Below are 26,864 nucleotides of genomic sequence, written 5' to 3'. Positions count from 1 at the left end.
GCTCTGGAAACTGTCATGCGGGTATCTCGCCACCTATTCCAGGGGCTCTTTATCGTCCTAAAGCATCTTTGACTCTGCCATGCAGAGTGTCTCTATATTCATTCAAGAGCCCTGACAGATATGCAGAGTATCCGTCCCATTTTATATACTGATCTGTATGGTATCTCTCCAACAGCCTTAAGGGCTCTGGACACCAACATGTATAAGATCTGACCATCATCTTAAGAGCCTCAGATATTGAAAAGTACAGCATCTTTCAATCCATCAATCCTAGAATCCCTAGATATGAAAATGTAGATACATTATTCTATCCATTGAACCTTTTAGCAATATATCCTTCCATCCGTCCATCTAGCCATCCATTCATCCATACATTGAGTACTGAATACACCATACGTGGGATCTACCTTTCCATTGTTGGGGCCCATGACCATTGACATTGTTCATCACTATATACATCCAATGAACCTCAGGCCACTTTTATATAGGGAATTGCCATATCTTATGACCATTAAACTTTTACTCTCATGCCAAAGCAAGCAGATTTTGGTAATCTCTCCCAAACCTTTACATTTATTGCAACTTAGGCCATAGTACTAAATGCTTGCATCACCTCTCGATTTGAGGGTCCTCTGGTCTCAGTAGAGATGGTCTTCATTGTGTAGGAGCTGCGATTAATGTCAGGAGCTGAGCCACATGCAAATAAAAGTGAGAAAAAGGGGATGAGGAGAACAATTCAAGAGTAAGAGAGAAGTAGCATATCTGAAAATAAATTGGGCATTCTTTTAGATTTCATATTTTAGGTACATTCTGAAATAAGATAAGTGATGTCCCTAGAGTGTTTCCATGCAAGGAAAAGATACATACTTGCCTGGCAGAGCGAGGAGTCGGTCACATGCAAATCTCCATGTCAGACTAATTCATACCGCAGTAATCACGTGGCCCTCTGCCTTGACCTTAACAACTACAAGTCCTTTTCCTGTGGTTTGGAATGCGAGATCGGTGTAGGGTGATTATCTTTAGTACTATTAACCTTTTTATCACCACTAGAGATCATTGGACAGAACCCAGTCATTATAAGTTCAAAACCCTGCCCTGAGTAAGGGTTGTGACACTTGATTTCATTGGTCTTGAAGAAACGCCACAGATTCCTCCGGGACCATGAAAGCGTGAAACATGTCGACCTCCTAAGCACCTTGCACAAGTTTGTCATGCTTTATAAAACTGTCTTGACAATCTACACATATCTTTTTTTTTACCCTACCAAGGGGATCCCTGATGAATGTTATCTCCCGGTACCTCTTAGGTAGTTTTAAACCACTTTTTTCACTACACTCATTTCTGAGTCCCCACACACCCGCAAGCAATCACGGCTAAAATAAAAGATCTCTGTTAAAGAGCTCTCTCATGGGGAATTGCAGCACTGGCCCCACGAGGAGCTTAGCCTGATGATGAAGCATGACAACCACATTGGTGTCTGAAGGCAATACCTGCCAATAAAGATCATCTCACTTTATATAAACTCTAACCAGATGTCTTTTGTATAGGAACAGCCACCCCCTGTGTGTGTGTGTGTATGTGTGTTTGAGGGGTTTGTGCCTGTGTGTGTGTGTGTATGCACTTATATATATCACTACTGGTGGTCGCTAGTTATTGTTAGGACTTTAGGGGTCATTACGATGGTGGGTGGATTCGAGTCCGCCTACCACCGTAGTGGTGCCTGAGACCGCCTGCCTGCAACGTGACAGTCCCGCACATCAGATTAGGATGCGGCTGCCATCGTAGCCATCGCATCGTGCATGGTTAACATTGTGGTGGGTGCTGCTGGCTGCAGCAACAACCGCAATGCTAAAGCTACATGTCGTGCTATTCACTGCACTACGTGGCAGGCACCCCACGGTGCCTGCTACTTAGTGCAGTGAAATGTAGGGGGTACCATGGGTAACCCCACAGTGCTCTACCCCCCCAACACAAGGAGGGCCTGCAATGGGCCCCTGAATGCATTCTCTGCCAGACTTTCAATGGCGATTTACCCGCCAAGGTAAGGCTGGCTGCCGCCACCATTTTACGCTATCTGGACGATCTGGCAGACAATCGGAATGATTGTCTGTGGCCGATCCGTGGTGAGTGGTCTTTGCGCCCGCCACGGTCACAGGCCGATTCCCCCTGCCATTATAATGTGGCAGGGGGACAACTGCTGTCGGATGGCGGAGGGCCCGCCACTGCACAGCTGGCAATGGTGGACCCTCCACCATCGTAATCATCACCTTAGCTTACATAGGAAAAACATTTTTTGACTTTCCTATAACCTTGGGATCTTTTAACCAATCTGCATGACATTTCCCCAAAAATGTGTCAAAGTAGGTTCTGTGTGTCATGGAAAGTTTGGGGGTGATCTGTACAGTGATGAAAGAGAAATAGGGGCATAAAATAATTTGGTGCAAATCCATTCAGTAGAAATTAAAGCTAAAACATATAGTGATATCTCTGGCTGCAGATATTTAGCTGCGATTTCGCAATGGTATGGATATTTGGTGACAATTTTGGGGTAAATTGCAAATGTGCATGCCAACGGGTATGATCTGATTGGCTGGACACAACCTGAGAAGAAAGTTACGGCTGCCATAATTTCGATCCGGAAATGGGGTCCAAGATAACGTAAGGGGTCAGATTGGAGATACTCTGACCCCCTGTTTGAGAAATGGGGGTGTTAGTGCCACAAGTTGTGTACAAAATAGTTTTTTTCAATCACGTATGATATTTGCGATGACAATGCAACTGCCAGTGGGGCCCCTTGTGTGCCATCGCAGGGACATTGCGACTACTGCAATGTCTGTGAATATTGGTGGAAATATAAAATATATATTTGTACACACTCACCGATCACTATCACAGACTCATGTACATACTCTCAAACCTATACACCCATTCACATACCCACTCACATACTTACACATCCAGTTACATACCCAGTCAGATACTCATGCACCCACTCACATATCCATTCAGGTACTCGTGTACCAACCTACAGACTCACTCAGAGAATGGTGCATCTATGCATAGACCTACTCAGATACTCATATACCTACTTAGACACCCACTCATACACTTATATGCACAGTCTCATACCCACTTAGAGACTCTTACACCCACTCACAGACCCACCTATGTACTCATGCACCACTCAGACCCACTCAGATACTCATGCACCCACTTAGACTTACTCAGAGAGTTATGCACACATGTACAGACACACTCAAACTCATGTTCCCACTTTCACTCACTCACACACACTTATGTATACACAGACCCACTGAGACACTCACACACCCAATGACAGACCATAGGAGACACTCATATGCCCAGTCACAGATTTACTCAAACTCATGCACCCATTCATATACCCATACAGTCACTAACGCACTCAGTCACAGACCCTCTTAGACATATTCACTCAGTCACTCACTCATACACTCAAAGACACACAGACTCACTCAAACCCTCACCCTCCCAGTTACAGATACACTCAAACACTCATGCATGTACCCATTCACTCACCCACTCAAAGAATATGCTCTCACCCACAGATCTATTGAAACACTCATACATCTACTCACAGATCTACTCACAGATCTACTCAAACACTCATACACCCACTCATAGAACCACTCAGACACTCACACACCCATACAGTCACTCACACACTCACAGGCCCACTCAGACATCATGCACCCACTCACTCACTCATATATCCACTCACAGGTCCAGTCAGACAGTCATATACTTACTTACAAATGCAAAAAGGCACTCAAGCACCTACTCACAAATTGACTGAGATGCTCATGCAACCAATCACAGACCCATTGAGACACTGATGCACCCAGTCATAGATTCACTGAGTCAGTCATGCAGTTAATTACAAAACCATTGATAGATTGATTCACGGTCTCACAGATGCACTCAAATACTTATACACTGAATGAGAGACTTACTGATACAGTGATGCATACAGTCACAGATTCCACTGAAATAATTATGCACTCTATTAAGTGAGTTATACATGCTATTACAGAGTGTTTTAGATAGTCATGTGTTTAGTGTGTTGGGTATAATCAATTTTGCAGTATAAGTTTTATATGTGGTGGTGGCTATTGAATGGGAGCTTTTGTTTTAACATTTCAAGACCTATTCCCAGTGATCGTGGCTACCAATATCATTGCAGTGCCCGGCATCATTGCGAAAACATAAAATCGGTTTTAAAGATGTTTTTTATACAAGCGCCCTAGAAAAATATGATTTTAAACAGTGCACCAATAAGCCCCTAGTGTCTGAAATACTGTAAATGGTGTGCATATGTGTGTTAATCTTTATTAAAAAAAGGCAGGATCGTCGCGGTTACCAACGTCATCATGACTCTAAGAGTAATCGTGAAAACCGAATATCGGTTTAAAAGATTGGTATTATACAAACTCCCTATGAATATATGACTTTAAACTGTGCAGTAATAACCCCCTAGTGGCTAAAATACTTTAAAATGTGTGCATGTATGTGCTGTACACCTCTTAAAAAAGGCACGATCATTGCAGTTACCGAAGGCTTTGCGACTATTGGCGTCAGCGCGAAGACAGAATGTAGGGTTCAAACACAGTGTTGTTTAAAACTTACTAGAAACATATGTGTAAAGACATGTTTTTTAAGGAGTGGTGATGTTAGTAATGTGTGTATTGTAATACTTAGAATGTTTTAAGTTAAAACTTTTGAATTTTGTGGTGGTCGACGAATGTCTCCTTTTGTTTTGCAATTTTGCGATGTGATCGCAATCATTGAGATGTTGCCGCAAATTTCCAAGATTCTAAAAAAATATATTTAAAAAGAAAATGAACAAACTTTTGGGCTCTCGGGTAACTCTGACAAGCGCCTTTGTGTTGAGAGTGTGCATAAGACAGTTACAGAAAAGACTGTATGCAGAGTTTCAGGTTGCTTAGAAACATCCTGTTTCCTTCATCTGTAAAGTGAACTCCATCACTTCTATAGATTCCATGCACTTTAAAAGGCAGGTTGCAATTGTAGCTACAGCCCATGTTATGGTCTCTTAACAAAAAATGTGATTGGGTGGAAGGAACATGCAGGTGAAAAAACGTAGGAAGCATTTGGAAATGATTAGTAAATAGATGTTTGATTGGGTCTGGTAAATAGAAAAAAATGTAATAGAGAGTTGGATATGCTTTACAGCATGTGCAGTAAACCACACCTGCTGTAGTTCATTTTCTAAATAATATGACCCTTCTGAAATTTGTTGTGAACTTGTGACTTACTGGTTCTAGTGGGTTTCTATGGAGAATCTGCAGATGAAGTATGGTGGAAGGGCGTTAGAGACAGTTATTCTTTTTTTTGAAATTGTACAGGTTTAGGTTCATTATTTATAAGGTAAGTAATATTGGCTAGTGAGAATGTTGCATAAAAGTGTAGTATAGTGTTGAAAAGATAAAACTATAAAGGAAAATAGGTTTTCCGACTCCTGTTTGTTTTGCGAATTCATCGTGAAGATCACGATCACGTCACAAGTACTGACACAAAGGCAACCTTTTTGCGCTACCTCTAAAAAGGAGTGAAAGGGTTAACAGACAGTAACCATTCAGAAATGCAGTTACAACAATGAAATATGAAAGGAATATTTTTATTTGCTGACTTTTGCAGTATCAGGCAATGCAAAATTCAGAAGGTTGCCATTTATGGTTGCTGTGGACAAGAATAGCATAACACTCTCATACAAAGATTTTACTAACCCTGGGAATATTGCATCTATCTAATAAGAGAAAAAAATATTTTACAAACAAACTCAATATTCTGGTATGCTATTTAAATTTCTTTGTAAGCAAAAAAAAAGATTAATAAGGTTGATACTAATGTCATATTGTGATAAGATTTTGAAATGTATATAAGAATTAAAAAAAAGGATGATATATAATTGCCATTGTAAGTGTTTTTATATATCTATCAATAGGTAACTAAGATATAGTTTGTCTCGGGTACAGACTAGGTGTCTGTCAAGTTAGTTCAGAATGTGTTTAAATGAAAGTGTATATTGCACTTGTATTCCCTTACTCTATTATGTAAGTGGCAAAAGAAAAGAGTGTACAGTAATGGTTAAAATTATATGTAAGAATGTAGTATAAGATGTCAAAGTTTTATATGTGTATACATGATCAGTTTATAACAAAGGTTTTTATTTGAATTCTGCTAGTAGTAGTCTTATTTGTTCCATTATAAGAGAAGACTAGAACACTCATATTTAAAAGTGGAAAGTATGCACTGTAGCTGTATTTGAAATATGGATCTCGCAAAGTTGATAGCTATGTGTTACATACTCTTTAGTGTAGAAGTTGGATAAATATAGGGTAGATTTGTATGTGCATACATAGGGAGATATGTTCTTTAATCATATTCAGCTTGAGATATGTAATATAACACTGCTAGGCACTGGTTTGCCAAGTACTATATAAAGTAAAGCACCTTTGCTGCATGTGACATACTTGTTTCAAAATTATATAGGCTTTCTCTCACCCACTCATGGATTAAGAGAAGCACTTGTATATATTCATTAAGATACTCACAATGTAGATATATGTGAAGCAGTATCAAAGGCAGTTAGAGATATGTTTCAAATTTGTGATACAGGTACTGAGGGGGACGCATTCGGACAAAATTCCTGCTGTCAAGGGACTCGGTGTCCCAGAACCTTTGGAGGAGAGGAGGTGGAGCTTGGGCGAATGCCTGCACGCTCTAAAAAGCGCCTTTTGCGTCCCGCGGTGCGGGACGTTTTTAGACAAAATTCCTGCTGTCAAGTGACTTGGTGTCCCAGAACCTTTGGAGGAGAGGAGGTGGAGCTTGTAAGCACGCCCGCACGTGCTAAAAGGCGCTGTTTGTCTCCCGCAGCTTGGGACTCACGCCATGGGCGTGCCCGTCCACGCGTGGCAGAACCCGGAGGAGACTGGGCTGGGCTACCCCTCTTGGCTCTTGAGCTTGGATCCTGTGTGTAGGAGCTAGGAGTATTTGGAGTACAGCTGTGTGGAGTCCCTCAGCAGAGATCTCGAGGGACGGAGCTGCTAGCAAAGGATCTAGTGACACATCATTACAGCCTCCCAGCTCGAGCAGGTAGGAGATGGATTTACTGCCCGCTTGGGCGTTGGTTAGGGGGATACTGGTACTGTTTGACCTAGCCTGTTTAGCTCTTCATTTTTGCGAGCACCTGCCCGAGAGTAATTGGAAAACGTAATAGAACAGTTGCAGGTGCCCCACGGCCTTCAGCATCCACAATGGACTCCTCCCTATTAAGAGCTGTAGGGATCATTGACAAGGAAATCGAGCTGGTGGCCGGTCGACTCTCTCGTTCCCCTGTAACTCTCCCCCCCTCTAGCCCACCAAAGTAAGTCCAAAGGTCAGTGTAGACCAGCTGCTTAATAAACTTGGGTGTTGGTTGTATAGGAAGTGATGGCACCTGTCTGTTTCTGCGTGTAATATGTAGGTTCTGTAGGTTACGTGTGTCAAAAAGGTAGGGGAAAACAGCCTGCAACCCCTACATTGTGAAGGATCAAACCCTACACGTACCTATAACAAAATGCACGCTATGAGTGTTCTCTTGACAGTTCATCATATAGTTAAAGCAAGAAATTGTTCATATCTGATAGTCTTTTCTTTGTCTTTTAATCCAATAAACACAAAAGGATCCAGCCAAAATGTTTTGTCACTCTGGGGAAATGTCCCCTGACTTCCTCAGGGCTGTTTAGGTTTTTATGTGTTGCAAGTAATCACTCCGCCGGTTGCATCCGTAACAAAACGCACACCTGTGGCCGAGGTCGGTCGGAGCACACTCGCTTCAGATCGAGCAACATTGGTCTGCACTAACACGCCATACACCTATTATGGCTGATTATTTCCATTTTAGGTTTAATCACGACCTTTGGAGTGGTTTTTAATTTTGACTCAAACTCCAAGATCACCCACATACTTGACCAGCCGGGTCGGAATTACAACCGACGGAGTGATTACTTGCTACAAATACAAAGACCTAAACAGCCCTCATGAAGTCAGGGGACATTTCCCCAGAGCGACAAAACACGTGTTGGCTGGATCCTTTTGTGTTTATTGGATTAAAAGACAAAGAAAAGACTTAATCAGATTCGAACAATTTCTTGCTTTCACTATATGATGAACTGTCAAGAGAACACTCATAGCGTGTGCATAGGAATTTTGTTATAGTCAGTGTAGACCAGTCTGCAGAAAATGCTCAGTTTGCCCAGCAAGACCTTGGATTTTTAATCTCACCTGCAAGATTCACCAGTTTGGAGGTGGATGGAGGTTCTGTCCCCAACGAAGTATCAGTCACAAACACTGGATCTGAACCATCTTGCTCGACCGCTCTACGTAAGGGCGCAGAGCTTACCTTCCAGACAGGGAGCACTAGATCAGGGGAAGGTTCGGGAGTTAAAAGTAAAGGCCTCTGACCGGGAGCACAGCAAAAGGTCCAAGGGCAGAGGAGACAGCACAATGTGCAGGCAAACTGCAAACCCTGACCAAGGAAGATATGACAGCAAAGATGGAAGGCTGGTTGGGCTCATTGCTGGCAAGTATGGACCTTAAATTAGATCCTATCAAGCAACACTTAGCAACAATAGAACTGGAGCTTTGGAAGTTTGGGCAGCACATCCCAGTGGGGGACCACGACTGACAAAGCAGGCCTCGGGGGCATCAGCTGGCTCTCGGTTAAAGAGAGCCAGTGCAAGCGAACAAGGATCTATTGGGCAAATGCATTCATCCTCGTTAAATTCCATGCAAGGTAGTGACACTCTTCCCTCCCAGTCACGGGTGAATTTAAATCCCTTGTTGGTAGACCCCCTGGGTGTAATGGTGGTGCCAAAAACCCAGTGCCCTAAAGTTTGCCCTGGGCTAGCCAAATCCTCACTTGGAGAAATATCGAGAGGGGTGGGGTGGCTTGTATGGTGAGCCAAGTATTAGACTCTATGTGACAGAGTCAATGGCAGAGGTTACCTGTTTTACACCTTCCCCCGGAATCAACTCCGTACATAGTGGTACTTGGGAATGTTCCGGCACTTCCTCTGGGTGCCGTTGAAGACTTTGACCAATTAAAGAACAAAGTCCTGCACTGGCTGAATCATAATACGATCCTTTGTCTCAGGATGGAGACATTTATTAACATGGTGTGCAGAGTTTCCTGGGTTGGAAGGTCCACAAAATACGTGGGAGGAGACTGTAATTGTCAATTTCAACAGACGTCCCCTGGCAGAGAGGGTTTTGCACACAGCTACACAGAGTAAAACTTGTGGTGCTGTCTCGTCTATTGTGGCCCTTTCCCTGGGGCAGTTCTAGAGTCCCTCGAGCAGTGTGAGGACACTTTGTGAGGTGAAGCAGTGGTGGTTCCCTGCTTATCCTGTTCACCAACAGCCTGTCAGGCAGATGGCAACTCCCAACACGCCCCTCTTTAATAGATTTGCCCCCCTGGAAATGCTGGACTCCTGTGAATGACTAACTGTAAAGGAACCAGCAGAGCGATTATTCTATTATCCAAAGAAGACACCAGGCCTTTCAACTGGTTCAGGGGAAGGCAAGCCCTGCAAATTAGTATCATGGAACATAGCCAGTTTAACAAGCAAGTTCACTGGCCCTAGCTGGAGCGTATTTATAAAAGGATTTGATGTGATATGTCTCCAGGAGGCTTGGTCTAACATGAACAGTTTCTTTCTAGAGGGATATAAGACCTTCTTTGTGCCTGCCATCCCATCCAGGGTGGGAAGATCTAAGGGCGGGCTGGTAAATTGTCTCCTTAGCAGTACGCAGTCACCTGACGGTGCTGCCAACCGACAATCCTTGTTTGCAGGTGTTATTTTCTCAGAGTTCTGATAATTTGCTGCTATTGAACCTTTATAATGCTATCACTGTTTCTCTAGATGTTTATAAGATGTCTAGGATGGGACCCTTTTTAAGGAAAATTACTCTTAAGGTCCTTCAAAATGGCTATCTCGTGATTGCAGGAGCCTTCAATCTTCACTTATTCAGGTACCCAACTGTGTCAAACCCCTCTGACATTGGGTGCCTGCATTTGATAGACATTCATGTATAATATAAAAAGCAGAGAGACATCCTCAATACCCTAGCCGATGAGTTCGATCTGACCATGGCAATGTGCCGGTTGGACCGAGGCAGGAAATCCATCATTTTCACCTTTACAAGGAGGGAAGGCATCTAATATTGATTTTATTTTTTTTCAAACCCCTTTTACTCCTTTTTGTTGAACTTCTCCATCAAGAATAGTATTTAGAGTGACCACAACCTGCTATGCGTTCTGACCAGATGGTCCCCATTAGGGATATCTAGAATGACAGGAGCGGGGGGACACTAAAGTCAACAGACCAGGGTAGAAGGTTAAGGTTGGTACAGATAACCCAGGACCGTTTTTATGAGTCTCTCCTAGCTAGGTGCAACAGGGAACTAGATATCTGTGCAAAAGGGCAGGTAGTGCCCAGGATCATTCTATCATATTATTAAGGGCACCATATAGGTACCCGATGAATCAAGCTCCGAGTTAGTTTGAGCGTGATTACTCCAGAGCTGCCAGGAAACTTAGGGGAGCGTTAGGGACCAAACCAAGGGATCCTGCCTTGGTGAAAGCTTGTAGAGGACTATACAAAACGGAATTAGCAAGGTGCAAGGTCGAGTTGAGGGACGAGGGATGGAGCAGGTTCTCCGAGGCTAGCACCTTAAAAAATAGCAAAAAGTTCTGGAGCATCGCTAACAGCCCTCTTTTGGTAGGAGGTGCTGCACAGACTCCTGATGCACATATTACAGAAGAGGAATGGGTTGGTCATTTTGAGGAAATGTTTAGAAGCCCGATAGAAGCTAGCATAGTCAACTGTAGGGGAGAAGGGAAATCGGCTCTTGTTATCTCAGCTGATGAGGTTAGAAAGGGTATAGAAATAAGGCCCTTGGACCCGACGGTATTCCCCCAGATCTTTACATATATAACCCTCAGCTGTGGGTGCCAGTTCTCACTTCAATTATCAATGCAGCTATAAGAGGCGATTCGCCTAGCACCTGGGCTATAGCCACCATCGTCCCAGTTTTCAAAAAAAGGCAACAGGGACAGTACTCTCTTTTACAGGCCAATATTGCTGTTGGACTCAATGGTTAAGGTGGTGGGACGCATTCTATTGGACAGGCTAACTACATGGGCATATGACAATAATATCTTAGCAGACATTCAATATGGTTTTCGTCCGGGGAGGTCAACAGTGGATCAAAGCTTGAATTTGTACTTGATTGTAAACAAGTACACAGTTGCCTTCATGGAGCTGTCCTCTGCTTTTCATTGAGTGAATAGAAGTAAGCTAGGGGAGACCCTACTGTGTGTGGGGTAGATAAAAAACATTGTCCTTGTTTTTACAGGAGCTCCATAAAGACACCAAAATGGAGGCACGTTATACTAATGATTGTAAGGTGACCCGTCAGTTTCTAATCCAGAGAGGGGTTCAACAGGGTTTTATATTGGCTCCGTTTTAATTTAATTTATACATTATTAACTTGGAGAAGGAATTGATAGCTACACACGTGAATTTTCCGCAGGTGGGAAGGCGTGGTTGGCCCATATCACTGTATGCGGATGACGCGGTCCTTCTGGCCCGAACTGCGAGGGGGTTGCAAACTCAACTCCTTTGTGACGTTTATGGAAAACCGGGACCTGCCAGTGAATAACTCCAAGTCATATGTGATGCAGATGGGACATAGTTCAAAAAAGCCCTTTAACTTTGAGGTCGGGTCTACTCCAGTTCCTAAGACTAGTATTTTTTCTTACCTAGGGGTTATGCTGGATGCCAAGCTAAACTGGGGCCCATTAAAATACAGCAAGCAGGAGGGATTCCAATGCGCTAATGCAACCATTTTTAGCTTTGCCTCCTGTTTGTGCAAAAAAAACTTTAAGCGCACTTCTGCAGATATATAGAACCAAGTGTATAGCACAGGTGACATATGGTAGTGAAATCTGGGACTATTTCTCTCATGACAAGCTACAAAGAGTTGAAAATAGGTTCCTGAGACAGCTTTTATGTGTACCTCAGGGAACCTCTACTTTTATCGTACATGAAGAAATGGGTATGTCATATTTGTCAGACCTCTTGTCTTTCTGCCCCCTATCCTATTGGCTCAAAGTATGGTTAAGTAACAGGACTGCTTTAAACAGAGAGATCCTAAGGAATTACCTGGCTCTAGAGCATGCTCATCAGATTCCCTGGTTTAAATACATATGAGATGGATTTAGGAGACTAGGAAGAGTGGATCTCTTTAGCAACCTGGACCCAATTAGAATGAAAGACCGGCTTTGGGCCACGGAGTCCTTTTTTAGACAGCCGGCTTTGGACATGGACATGGAAGCCCAGTGTATGTAGATTTATCATCTTAAAAACTGTACAATCTACGGAACCATATCTTCTAGGGCTTCCTAGCTCGTATGACTGTTTTTTTTCTGACTAGATTTCACTTTGATCTTTTCCATCTTCCAGGCAAGACAATCCTGTCCTGTGGCTGCGAAGCAAGTCTCCACAGCACATGTTTTATAATGTTTTGTAGCAATTACGAGGTGCAGAGAAAGACTTATTTAATTCCAATTTTAAAAAAAAGTAAATTATAAACAAGTGTGTTATACTTTTACCTTTTTATCAGTGCTTTCAGGGACCATGGTATGGCATGTTCTTAGCTTTTTAAAGGCCGCAGTCGAGCTCAGATCGAGCTGTGACTAAGTAATGTGGGTGGGGCAGGCCCAGACGCAAAGTTATTTTGTATCTTTTTAACCTGTATTATCTGCATTTTTATTAGGTGAATTCTTGCATGCCCTGTTTTGATGTAGTCTTGACGTTTATGGTTTCTGTTTTACAAAAGCCAAATAAAGTATTGTTGTTATTTATTCAGCAATGCACATTGACATGTTTTGAGCTTTCAAAAGAGATAGTCAGATACTAGAACATTTTCTAAACCATGATATGGAACTACTAGGTAGGCCATAGCGCAGGGTGCTATGTGGCTAATATGTAAGATATGCCCTTTGAATATTTGAGTGAGCTATATGTACTTATAAAACATTTCGTTCTGAAGTGTACATACCCTGTGCCATCCACATTTTATTCTGACATATCGAAGTAGAAACCTATCAATTCTGTGCTGGATGTGGAGTAATTGACCTGTGTATGCAGTTTTACTATTATCGCTGTTTTCTTACTTAAAAATCCTACAGAAGGTGTAAACTGCTCTTTTAGAACAGATAAGTCCATTCTAAGGAAGGGTGTAGCTAGGCCATACTGTAGAGAGCCAGATGCTTAAAATGTAAGACATCTACTTTAAAGATTGACTGAGGTATATGCACTCCTAGAGACCTATGTGGCAAATTACACATACAGCCCACACCCAGACGCAAGTCTGACATACATAAGAAGAAAAGCAGACACTGAAACATCCAGTTAGGTAGTTAGAGAAACATGTAAGCATTCACTCACACAGACAGGTACAACTAATATGTACTTTGTGCTAATAGAGGCAGTTGCTCACACACTTAAATAACCCAATACTCACTAATACACCCAGGAGGCAATGTATACAGGCTCTTACAGACACATTTAGAGAACCATATATCTCGCAAAAAGAGGCAGTGATTTAAAAAAAGAAATACATACACAGGTAATCACAGCCCTAGATAGAAACTGAAACACTCATTCAAATATCTCCTTAACAACTGCCACTTTCCATTTTGCCTTGGATTATGTCTCAGGCCTGGTATACTTGAGCTTGGGCATGTACTTTTACTGTTGGGTTTTTTTTATCCCTTAAAACTGCTACACATGGTGTAGGCTGTTCTTGCACAACATATAACTGAACAATGAGGTAGGCTGTAGCTAGGCCATAGCGCAAGGAACTATGTGCTTAAAAAATAAAAGATGCAATCTAACATTTCAGTGAGCTGTATGCTCTTCTAGAGACCTGTGTGCCCAATTATACATCCAGCCTACACACAAGATCAAATCTGACATACCTAAGTAGAAAAACAGACAGTCACTAAAACACCCAGTGAGGCAGTTAGAGAAGCAGGTAAACATTACCTCACACAGACAGGCACAACTGATATGCATCTTGTGCTAGTGGAGGCAGTTTCACACACTCTTAAGTAACCCAATACTCACTAATACACACAAAAGACAATGTTTGCAGGCCCTTAGAGACATTTTTTTTTAGAGAACCATATATCAGACAAAGAGAGGCAGTGATTTTTTTTTTGATTTTTTTTTTGTTGAAAATATCTTTATTGAGCATCAGACAAAAAAAAAAATACATTTACATCCTGTATCCATGCGCCATCTGTGCATTTTTCGGAAAATAGTCTAAGATCTGGTATCCAACTTACAAAGATCCGCCTCTCCATCGATGCATTACAACATTTCCACCATTGTCAATGATTATAAGCGAACGAGACAATCAACCAGTACCCCGAGTGGCAGGTACTGTACTTACAGAGAGCAGATTGATATAATACTCAATTGAACCCTACCACACAACCCCCACCTCCCCACCTCCCCCCAACCCCAAACTAACTAAGAACATTGGTGCCGCATCGCGGGGGAACCACCCGCGCCGATGTAGCTGCGGCAGGTGCTCACCAATCTCCAATGCCCCCAACTGGGGGGGGTCTGTACCGAGGAGGAGGAGGAAGGGGAAAAGAGGGGGGGGGGAAGGAAGGGGGAGAGGCAGGGGCGGGGAAGGGGGGGGGAAGAGAAAGGGAGAGAGGTGAAAGGACACAGAGAGGGAAGGCAGAAGAGGGGACAGAGAGGCAAATCCCCCCCAGAGGGGGGGGGGGGCGGGGGAGGAAGAGCCAGCTCATGAAGGGGGCCAGGAGGGAACCCTGTGCACAGGGGATAGCCGAGATCTCTGATAAAAAGAGGGGGAGAGGCAGTGATTTAGTAACACATTTAAACACACATGGAATGACAGCTCTAGATAGGAACTGAAACTCTCATTCATCTATCTACTAAACTACTGACTCTTTTGAGTTTACCATGTAGAGAAGTAGCCCTTGGATAATGTCTCGGGCCTGCTATACCTGAGCCAGTGCATGCAGTTTTACAGCTAGGCCAACCTTCACATTTTAAAGTCCTAGTGAAGGCATAAAATGCTCTTTTACGATATATAAATCACCCCTGAGATAAGCTGCAGCTACGTAATGTTGCAGGGTGTTATATGCTTAAAACAGTACACATATACTCTGAGGTTTTAGTGAGCTACATGAAGTCCTAGAGCTCAATGTGCCCAAATATGTTTCCACCCTGTTTGTCTACTTTTCTACTTAGATATATGAGACTGAAGTATAACTGAGACTAAAACAGCCATACAGACTGTGACAGAAGCACGTAAACATTCATTTACACAGACAGGCACAACTGTTATGTATCTAGAGCTGATAGAGATAGTTGCATATACTCTTAAATAACCCAGAACTCGCCCTTACGTCATGTCTCTGGCTTGGTACACTTGAGCCTGTGCATGCACTTTTATGGCTAGGCCAACCTTTTCATGTAAAAGTCCTAGGGAAGGCATAAAGTGGTATTTTACTATACATATCATGACTGACATAGGCTGCAGCTAAGTCATAGGATAGATAGGGTGGTATATACTTAAAATGTAGCACATGTACTGTGAAGTTTAGTGAGGTATATGCACTTCTACAGACTTCTGTGTCCAATTATATATCTACCTTGCTACCCAGACTTCAATCTGAGATACCTAAGTAGAAAAGCAGATAGACACTAATACACCCAGTGAGGTAGTTAGAGAACCACCTAAATACTCACTCACACAGATTGGCTGAACTGATATGTATTTAGTGGTAATAGAGGCAGCTGTACATATATTTAAAAAAACTGAACACACAGGAGGAAATCCATGCAGCCCCTTACAGACACATTTAGAGAATCATGTATGTCACAAAGGGAGTCAGTGATTTAGCAACAGGCTTATATTCACGTGCAATCAGAGCCATAAACGGGAACTGACACACTCATTCAAATAACTAGTAAAGAACTGACACGTCCAAATTTACCATGCAGTAAGGTAACTAGCTCTTGAGAACCAAAAACCGGGACATTTAGCAAAAATAGAAGGACGAATACAATTTAACACCAACAGTGCTGCACAGAATGACAACTCTTATCAAGATAGTAACACAGAAGAAGCACTAAAAAAAAAAGTACTTTCTAAAGCCAGCATCATACCTGTATTAAATTGCTTACTTACAACAGCTGCTGACTAGCACAATTTTAGTGCAACCAGTAAGTGCCTCTCACTGGTTTCAGTCGACCCCCTCTAAAAAACGGGACATGAGCAAAAATTGAGGAAATCTGCTGGGACAGATGGTAAAAACCCGGGTCAGTCTGGGCAAATCTGGGATGCCTGGTCACCCTATCATGCAGATAAGTAGGCCTTGCATCATGTCTTAGGCCTGGTACACTTGAGCATGTACATGCACTTTTCTTGCTAGATTAATATTCATATTGAAAAGTCCTACTAAAGGTATAAAGTACTCTTTTACCATGTATAACTCTCCAGTGAGATGGGCTGCAGTTAGGCCTTAAGGCAAGCTGGTATGTGCATATAATGTATGAAAGTACTGCAAATTTTAAGTGAGCTATATGTATTCCTAGAGGCCCATGAGCCCAATTATATATCCACCTTTTGTCCCAGACTTCAATCTGACATACATAAGTAGAAAAGCAGAGAGACACTAAAACACCCGGTGAGATAGCAATAGAAGCACCTGAATGTTCACTCACACAGCCAGGCAGAACTGATATGTATCTTACGGTAATGGAGGCAGTTGCACACACACAATTAAATAACCCAAATGTCACTAACACACCCAGGAGGCAATCCATGCAGCCCCTTACAGACACATTTAGAGAAGCCTACATGTCACAAAGAGAGGCAGTTATTTATTAAGAAACTTGCATGGACATGCAATCACAGTTCCAGATATGAATTGGGACACTCATTCAGATATCTGCTAAAGAACTCACAGTTTGAAGTCTACCATGCAGAGAAGTAGCCCTTTTATCATGTCTTGGGTCAGGTAGATTTGAGCCTGTGCATGTAGTTTTAATGCTAGGGCTGTGTTGTCACTTAATACTCCTACACAAACAATAAACTGGTCTTGTAGCACATATAACTGAGCACTAAAATAGGCTGTAGTTAGAGCATAGTGCAGTGAGCTATGTGATTAAAAGGTAAAACATTTTCTGGGTAGTTTCTGTCAGCTATATGGATTCCTAGAGATCCATGTGCCAAAGTATACATCCACTTTGCCATTCACACTTCAATTTGACACTCCTAATGACTAAAGCAGATAGACAATAAAACACCCAGTGCGATAGTAATAGACACACCTAAGCAGTCACTCACAAAGAGAGGCAGGACTCATATGTATGTATGTAGCTCTAATTGAGGCAGTTGCACGCAAACATAATTAGCCCAATACTCACTAATACTTCCAAGAGGCAATCAATGTAGACTCTTATAGAGACAGTTAGAGAACCATTGATGTCACGAAGTGAGGCAGCCATTTACCAATAAACTTAATTATACATGCAATAGCAGCCTCAGATAGGAACTGAGATTCATTGAGATATATTGTAAAAAAGAAACACTTTCTAATCTAGCATGAGACAAGTAGCTCTTTCATCACATCATGTCTCGGGCCTGCTATACTTGAACCTGTGCATTCAGTTTTACTGGCAGACTAAATTTTCTATTCTGCTAAGCATAAGTCAGCACTGAGGTAGGCTGCAGTTAGGCCATAGGGCAGGGTGCTATGTGCTTAAAAGTTAATAGATGTACTCGGAAAATTCAGTGATCTATATGCAGTCTTACAAACCCATGTACCTAATTATTTATCCAGTCTGCCTCCGAGACTTCAATCTGGCACAGCTAAGTTGAAAAGCTGATAGAAACTAAAAGACCCAATGAGATCATGACAGACGCACCTATACATTCATTCACATAAACAGGTGCAACTATGTATCTAGCACTAATGGAAGCGGTTCCATAAATACTGAAAAAACCCTTAACTCATTAACACAGCCAGGAGGCAATCTATGCAGACGTTTACAGACACATTTAGGAGCCATAGATGTCACAAAGAAAGGCAGGTATTTTCGAACACACTTACATAGACATGCAATGACAACCCCAGATACAGACTGAGACTCTCATTCAGATATCTGTTAGAGAAATTACACTTTCAAATCTAACATGTAGAGAAGTAGCCCTTGCATCATCGCCTGGGCCTGCTACACTTGAGGCTGTGCATGCAGGTTTACTGCTAGGTCAACATTCTGATTTAAAACTCCTGGAGAATGCTTAAACTATTGTTGTAACATGCATTCCTCACCACTAAGAGAGGCTGTAGATAGGTCATAGGGCAGGTTGGTATTTGCTTAAAAAGTAACATAAGTACTCTGTAGGTTTAGTAAGGTATATGTGCTCATAGAAAGCCATGTGCTCAATTATATATCCACTCTGCCACACAGACGTCAATCAGACGCACCTAAGAAGAAAAGCAGACCTGCATTAAAACATCAACTAAAATAATGACAGAAGCACCTACATTATCACTCACATAGACAGGCACAACTAATATGTTTCTTGTGTTAAAACAGGTAGTTGCACACACGTGTATAATCGAATATTCACTAACACACCTAGGAGGCAATTCATGCAGCCCATTTAGTGAATTAAAGAGGTCACAAAGAGAGGTAGTTATGTACCAACAAAGTTATACGCTCGTGGAAATTCAGCTCTAGATAAGGACTCACATAGTCATTCAGAAATATGCAAAAAATGTTTTTCAATTCTAATATGTAAAGACCTTCTTAAGCGTTAAGCTACTCTTCTAGCATATATGACAGTGTCCTAAGGTAGGCTGTAGTCAATCAATAGGGTATGCTCCTATAAGTTCCTGTCTGTGTAAGTAGGTGTATGGGTAAGTGAGGGGGTGTGTCAGTAACTATGGGTAAGTGAGTGAGGGTGTGTTATGAACCCCAATGTACCCCAACATAGGAGTAGTTAGTAGCATGACCTTTTCCCTATCTTTGTCCTTCCATTGTTCAACATTACGGTCTGGTGCTGACCTTTTACCTAGTTAGGTGTTGCATAAATGTTGTGTGGTTTTATCAGAAAACTAGCCTAATTTATTATGCATGAGGATTCTCAGTATCACAGCAGGATTACCATCTTCTGCATTATGACTCTGTAAAAGGGTAACCATTATCGTTACCCTAGGCCGACATGCCCACAGTACCATGACACATTCTAGGTAGAACCCCTGAGGGTACCTTTTGGGTATATGAGCACCACATCTTAACTGGGCAAACCAGAGGAGAAAGGCTTCCATGCTGACACGAGACGCTGAGGTCCCTTCGCACAGATACTCTAGCATGCAGTGGTCTGACATCCCTACTTACACCTACATAAATGCTAGGTACATTTAGGTATATCTATTTAGGGTTAGCATCGTAAGAGTATGCCTTACTACTGTCATGCATTTGCATGCCTGCATATATTCACTGTTTTAGCACTATCGTAGACTTCTACCATCTATTTACTCTGTTGGTGCTTATGACCATATACATCTGTTTCTATCTTATGGTTGTTGCAGCACACATATTTTACACTAGAATGACGCTATTTCAATAAATACTTATTGAAAACGTACCCACCGCTTATTCTGTTTATCTCTCTGGGCCAAAGTGAGCATGAGTGACTGAGCGTAAAGTACTGTATTGTTTCCACGATCCCTGAGAGGTCAGGGTTGTTATGTTCGATAGTTGCCAGAAGCTATTTGTTCCTTGGTAAGAGGGACACATAGTGGCACTGTGAGCTAGCTGGTCTACAGACTAACATATCCTTGGGGGTGTCTGGAATCAGTCTGGACACCAATCCCATAGTTTATGTTGTCTAAATACACAGTTCCAATACAGATTTATAGGAACTGCATGACAGTTGTGAGAGTAGCTTTATGAGCACCGTCTCACTCACCCATACATTTAATTGAGCAGGGTGGGTGCTACATACGTAAAAGGTAACACAGGTAGTCCGAAGATTGTCTGAGCTATATATCCTCCTTTAAACTTAGGGGTTTATTATGATGTCGGGGGGACTTGCTTCTACCTTACAGCATCGCAGAAGGGTCTGACTAACCTCCGGTCGGCAGTCCCAACCACCTAATTACTATGCGAACACAAATGGTGTGGTCACATACTCACATTTCCCTATGGGAGCATGTGCTACAGCTGTAACCCGGCCGTAGCACATCCTCCCATAAGAAAATGGGATGCTGTGTTCATCCCTGCATCATGTGGCAGGCACCTCAGGGTACCTGCCACACGGTGCAGGGACTAACAAGGGGCACCATAGGTGTCACCTCAGCCCTTAACTGGAGGCCGTAAACAGAAGGGGGCACTGTAAGGGGCCCCCAAACTCACTTTCTGTCAGGCTTTCCATGTCAGAAAGCCCGGCATGGAAAGCCTGCTGCAAACTGTGCATCGTCATCAGGCCGGTGTAAAACGCTGTCCAAATGGATTACGGGCCAGTCTCCGACTGTACGACGTGCTCCTTGAGCTCATCGGAATACAGACAGAATGACCAGCTGGTTTCACTTCCGACTGCCTAAATTGTAATTATGTGGTCCGAAGTGAAACCGATGATCTCAGAAAGCCTCCCGCCCCAGGTCAGAGGCTCTCCGAGTGAGATCGTATTCGGCCCCTAAATGTTTAAATAGTTAAAATATATATTGTGATGCTATGTAATTAACTGATGAATACTTCCCCATTTTGTTTTCAGACATCAATCTCAAGTTATCTACAGAGATTTACTATGCAAACAATCAGTCAGAGGAGAAACAAGCAGCAGCAACTAGAGCATCTTATTAGAACTGAGAGACAAAAGGGGCAAAAAAACAAGAAAAGACGTCATAGAGAAAAAGCTGCTGGTAAAAGCACCAAGACATGTATTCAAATTGTTTAAGCACAACTGGAAAAAGTGCCAAAAAAAGTAGAGAAAAACAAAACTATAACTGAGTATCAAAGCACAAAAAGTAACATGTTTTTGAAAAAAGGAGAGATTTTAAGCAGAAGGCAGTTCAAGAAAATCAGAAGCAGAATGTTCCCTACTACAGTACTTTGCAACTTGTTAGCAGCTATGAAGAAGTATAAAAAAGAACACAAGCAATTAGACAAAAGGAATTTATTGAAGGTGTAGTTGATAAGGCGTTTGCTCTAAAGAGGAAACTCTCTTGGTTTTAAACAGAATGAAGACACTGGACAAAATAGTGTTGTCTATGAGTAGACAGAGCCAAAAGAAAAGAATTGTTAATAGAAGTAACTTTTACAAAGTTTTTAATGGTGAATTGATTCATACTTCAAGGACTAAGCCTTTCTTTAATGAAGAAGGCTATCTGTAAGACAACATATTAGTGCATGCAGTTTATGAATCTGGAAAATATTATGAAATGAAAAATGGATGCTCTTTTGCATGGTAGAGTAGTAGAAGTAGAAAAGGTTTGTAATGATGTTCAATTTTGTTTCTTTGGACCGGAACAGGAGTGTAGGTAAAATGAAGAGTTGGAAAACAACAAGAGTTGTGGAACAGAAGGAGGGATAATAGTGTTGGTAATTTGGAAAAAGAGATTAGAAACTTTAAAGCAGTTTGTTCAGAGCAACACAACTATGCTTGTATATCTTGTTGACACACACACACACTAAAAAAAGTAAAACTTGTAATTTTGCTTTGTACATTAAATCTGAAAAAGAGAATAATGATAAATGGTGTGAATTTGCTGATCATTTATTTGTAGCGGGACGATTAGACTTATCCACCCAACAAGGTATATGTAAGTAGTGCTGTAATAAGTTAGAGGAAAACAAAATGCTCCTAGAGCAGTAGACAACTACTTAGAAATAGAACCTGTTCCAGAAGTACTTAAGGATTTGAATGTTTATTAATCCATATTAATACAGTCTATACATCAATTTCAAGCTATAGTTCGCATGGAGACAAAGACAGGGAAATTACCGCCAACTGAGCTCCAGAAAGGTCTACAAAGTAGAGTTGTATACTTGCATTAGATTTTAAGGGAAATATTAGGGGTACATAGAAATTTGGAAGAGGGATTTGTAATTCTACTAAATGGTGTACTGACCAAGAGTAAAAAGATATGGCAAGAGTTAGTAGATGTTAGTAAAGTAAAACATTCAGCTTCATATCTGGTACAAAATAACATATATTATTAAAATGCAGATATTCTTCAAGATATCACACATATGGAGGACAATACATCATCCACAGGTCAGATAGAAAAAGTGGATTGATGCAGAGAAGAAGAAATTTATCAACAATACAGCATCCATCCCCTACATGCAAAATAAATTGTTGGAGATGCTATTGATCTATACCAACTAGAAGAAGCAACATAAACTCCCTTAAGTATATGGGAAACAAGTTTAGAAGCTCGCTTTTTCCCTCATGTCTTATCTACAGGAGTAGGTGGTAGGAATGATGATCGGTCTGTACAAATACCTGCGGCCGAGTACAGATGTAGTAGACTTTTAGAGGAGCCTAGATTTCATCAATATATCCCTTATATGTTTCATCTATTATTTGAAAGGGATTTGTCCACATTGTCTTATGCCATAAATCACATTTTGAAAGCAGGAATAAATCTGCAAAATCTATCTGCAACAGAATTTGTAGAGAAAATTCATGGAAAAGATGAACAGCTGGAATACAACTTGATTAATCTCATGGCTTGCTAGCATCGAACCAATTAATATTGGTATCATCGTCAAAGTGAACTAAAATGCATGTTGAGAAATTTAAGAGCACCTACATGGTTTGTAACACTGAGGGGCCGATTACGATGTCGGTCGGAAAGCCTCCAACTGCTAGTCGGAAGCTTTCCAACCACGTTGGAGGTTTTCTGACCGGTGTGGTTGGTTTCCAATCTGACCATCTGATTATGATGTCGGTGGTCGAGACTTGAACTGGCCGGTCATTGTGACGGGATTACAATGTCGGACTCAGACAGCTTTTCCGTGCTGTCCTTTCTGACAAGGAAAGGCTGTCAGGGAGTGACTTTGAGGGTCCCTAGGAGGGCCCTCTTGCCCGTGCGGCCTACTGCAGTGTTTGGTCACATCGTGATCAGGCACTTGTAACCGCCGTCCGCCTGTTGGTTGGTCCTGAATCGCAATGGTATCGGGCAGAGGCAATTCCGATCGACATCGTAATTGGCCCCTTTGTTGTGCTGAGTATGCATGTGATGACCTGCTTCAGTTCTTGATAGAGGCAAATTCAAATATAAAAACATAAATCTAAAGACACCAGGCAAACTCTGTTCATTGGACCTTGAAAACGTTTTCACATATTTTAACCACAGATTTCAAGCTATGATGGCTTTTAACTGCAACAAAAGTAATCCACCAGAGGGGCTTCACATATTCACATGTTAATATGGGTAAAAGATGTCCCAAAGTTTAGAACAGACTCCAAGGATTCTGTGTTGTCTTTCATAGAGAAGTATGTGACTTGCATCATCCCAAATGAAAGTGTTGCCAAAATGTTAAAACAACAAGTTCTACAATTCCAAAATGATAGGTATGAAAAAACTGTTGTAGAATATATAAATGGAAAGGGTTTTTTTTTTTTACAAAAGATGTCGTTTTGGATTTCCATGACCCGTGATCTCAGGAGGAAGAGTTAACAGCTTTTTGTCTGCAGTCAGACACACTCTCACACCAATCACCAAAGACCACGTACAAACTTAGAAGAACAGAAGCTTCAAAATACAACAATGACTACAATCCTGTCATTTTTGAAAGATGTGGAATGCAAACATGGATCTACAGTTTGTTGCAGATAATTCAATTGCTGTTGCTCGGTACGTCACCTTTTATATAATGAAGTCATAGAAAACCGAGATGAAGATGATGTGGGAGGAGATTTCAGCAGAAGAGATTCTTACTAAGAAATTGTACAGTTTTAGTTTGAAAATACTTTCTTACAAAGAGATCGACTCTTATGAATGTGCAGACCAGTTAAGCTGAGCTAGTTTGCTTTATAAATCTAGAGGAGTTCTTTGGGTGAGTTTAGGGTTTGCTAATACTCTTCACAGAGTACTGAAGTCTTTTTCTGAAATCCAAAATCTTGCTGAATTTGAGCTACACAGTACAGATATTCTGAAGACTAACATGCTGGAGACATACTATCCAAGAAGAAGTCTTCATCTAGAAAATATGTGTCTGTATAAAATACTTCAACATTATATATACAGAAATAATGTCAGTGAAAACATACAAGATGGAAAATTTGTTGTTGATGGATGTGAAGAATGTTTGGTCAGACATAACAAAGGAAATGTAATCAACCATAGAAAGCTAAGTTGCCAAACTCCAGACAAAAGAGAGTTTTTCTATTAGACCTGTTGCTCAAGCCATCGCAAACTGAAAGTGAGCTACATGAATAATTTGACTGTTATGAATACTCACTCAACACTGTGAAATATACCATTGAGTGAGCTATGTTCCCAGTGTATCTTCAAATGTTGAGAGATGAGATTGATCAAGAAGAAACAATTGCTGCTGAGATAGCAAGAGGGTTCTCAGAGCAGTCAAAGTTCAGTACCTGAAAGTCAAGATCCTCTTCGACAACCAATCATTCAAAATGAAACTGCAATAGCCAAGAATTCGATGGAGAATACAATGCAGCAAGCAAGACAAGAAACTGGAACAACTAATACAGCAATTGAATACAGATCAGAAAGAATTTTTTGATGAAGTAAAAGGTAAAATAGAACATGGATTACTGCATGAGAAAAAAGAGTTTATATTCTACATATTAACCAGTTGCATTGTACATAGTTGGTCAAGCTGGAACTGGAAAAAGCTTCTTGATCAAAGCACTGACAAGTTATCCATAGAAGACAACATATTCCAATTTTTCTTTTGTAGTTACTGCACCAACAAGCCTAGCTGCACATAATTTTAAAGGAGTTACCCTTAACCGATTATTTATGCTGCCTGTTGAACACGACAATAAATTAGAACACAATAAAATATCTGGTGATTCTTGTCATGATGTGGCAAGAGTATTAAAAAAATTAAAGCTACTAATCATTGATGAAGTGAGCATGGTGTCTAGTCTAATGTTAGCTTTTATACATATAAGAATGCAACAAATATTAAAAACTAGCTATGATGCCCTTTCAGAGGAAAACACTTAATAGACTTCGGAGGCCTGCTTCAACTAACTCCAGTCAAAGTACAAGCTGCATTCAAGACACTACTACATAATGAAACTAGGAATTCACTAGGTAGTATTGAAAATGTAAACATTTGGGAAAACTTTGAATACAAAGAGTTAATCAGAAATATGTGCCAAGCATCAGATATTCAATATGGAGATATACTAAAGGATATCTGAATGGCAGTCCTCAGAAAAGAAGGAAAGAGAGCACTACAAACCTGTCTTATCAAGAATCTATTTCCAACTAATGGTGCAGTTGCAGCAGTAATGTATAACAACGCATACAGAACGCCTCCGCACACCTCATGCTCGACATCCCCCACCACAGCCACATCACAGCCCACTTGAAAGACCTGCACTGGCTCCCCGTCAACAAGAGGATCACCTTCAAACTCCTCACCCACGCTCACAAAGCACTCCACAACACCGGACCAGTGTACCCCAACGAATGATTCACCTTCTACACCCCGAACCGCCAGCTTCGCTCTACCGACCTCGCCACCGTTTCCCGCATCTGACGAGCGACCGGCGGCAGATCATTCTCCCACCTCGCCGCTAAGACATGGAACACCCTCCCCATCCGCATGTGAGAGACCCAGGACCTGCTGACATTCAGGAGACTCCTCAAGACCTGGCTGTTCGAGCAGTAGCAGCACCCCCACTCCCCCTAGCACCTTGAGACCCTCATGGGTGAGTTGTGCGCTTTACAAATGTACTGATTGATTGATTGTTAAGGAAGAGAAGCCTTAAGGGGCGTTTTTAGTTACATTTTCAAAAGACCCTAGTAAATTCAATGAACAATTAATGTAACTGGAAAAAGAAGAGATCGTTGAAATTAGAGCAAATGATAAAATAGAATATCAAGGAGTTACATTGCTAGTAACAGAAAAACTGCAATCAAAATTGGATAGTTTAGAAAAGTCTGTGTTGAAAACTGCAGGTTTAGAAAAATAGTTGTGTATCTGTAAAAATTGTCTTGTTTATTTTTGATTGATTTTGATGAGAAGAAAGTAAATGCTGATTTGAGCTGTGTGAGTGAGTATAATCGGTTAAGAGGTTAATATGCACCTCATTTAGGCCAGTAGCCTGTGTTTGAAAAAACGATGATGTGTCCAAAGCATAAAATATCAAAGGAGTCTAGCAGAGCTGAACTGAAAGATGAAGAAAAAGAAAAATCACAAGGTCCTAAGAAAAGAAACCTACAATACAATGAGGAAATGGAAGGCTATCACTTTGATAATAAATCTGGAGTAAACTGTTATGCAAATTTAGTGAGAAATGGACTGTACCATTTGCCTCATTTTCCAAATATTATTAAAGAAAACTAGGTAAAAGAATGTCTTCACAACTATGTAGTTTACTTGAAGAACTAAGAATCATTATACATTCTGCTTCTGGGATAAGAAAACTCACAGATGAGTGTACTGGATCAGTAGTATTTTCTTAAAATCTTCAGCAGGATGCTCAAG

General features: G+C 41.4%; 1 protein-coding gene across 1 annotated transcript in view; it reads right to left on the bottom strand.

The window, feature by feature from the left end:
* The window catches only part of LOC146833291 (uncharacterized), a 315,536-nt gene that overhangs the window by 53,742 nt on the left and 234,930 nt on the right, over positions 1–26,864 (bottom strand). Inside the window, exon 8 of the mRNA XM_085601001.1 lies at positions 614–687. Within this exon, the coding sequence (XP_085457127.1) occupies positions 614–687 (74 nt within the window). The remainder of the gene's footprint in view (positions 1–613; positions 688–26,864) is intronic.

This window comes from Triturus cristatus, chromosome 4_2 (assembly GCF_964204655.1).
Source record: "Triturus cristatus chromosome 4_2, aTriCri1.1, whole genome shotgun sequence".
NCBI classification, from domain to species: Eukaryota; Metazoa; Chordata; class Amphibia; order Caudata; family Salamandridae; genus Triturus; species Triturus cristatus.
Note: the sequence above shows the minus strand (reverse complement) of the source record. Positions and strands in the feature narration are given on the sequence as shown.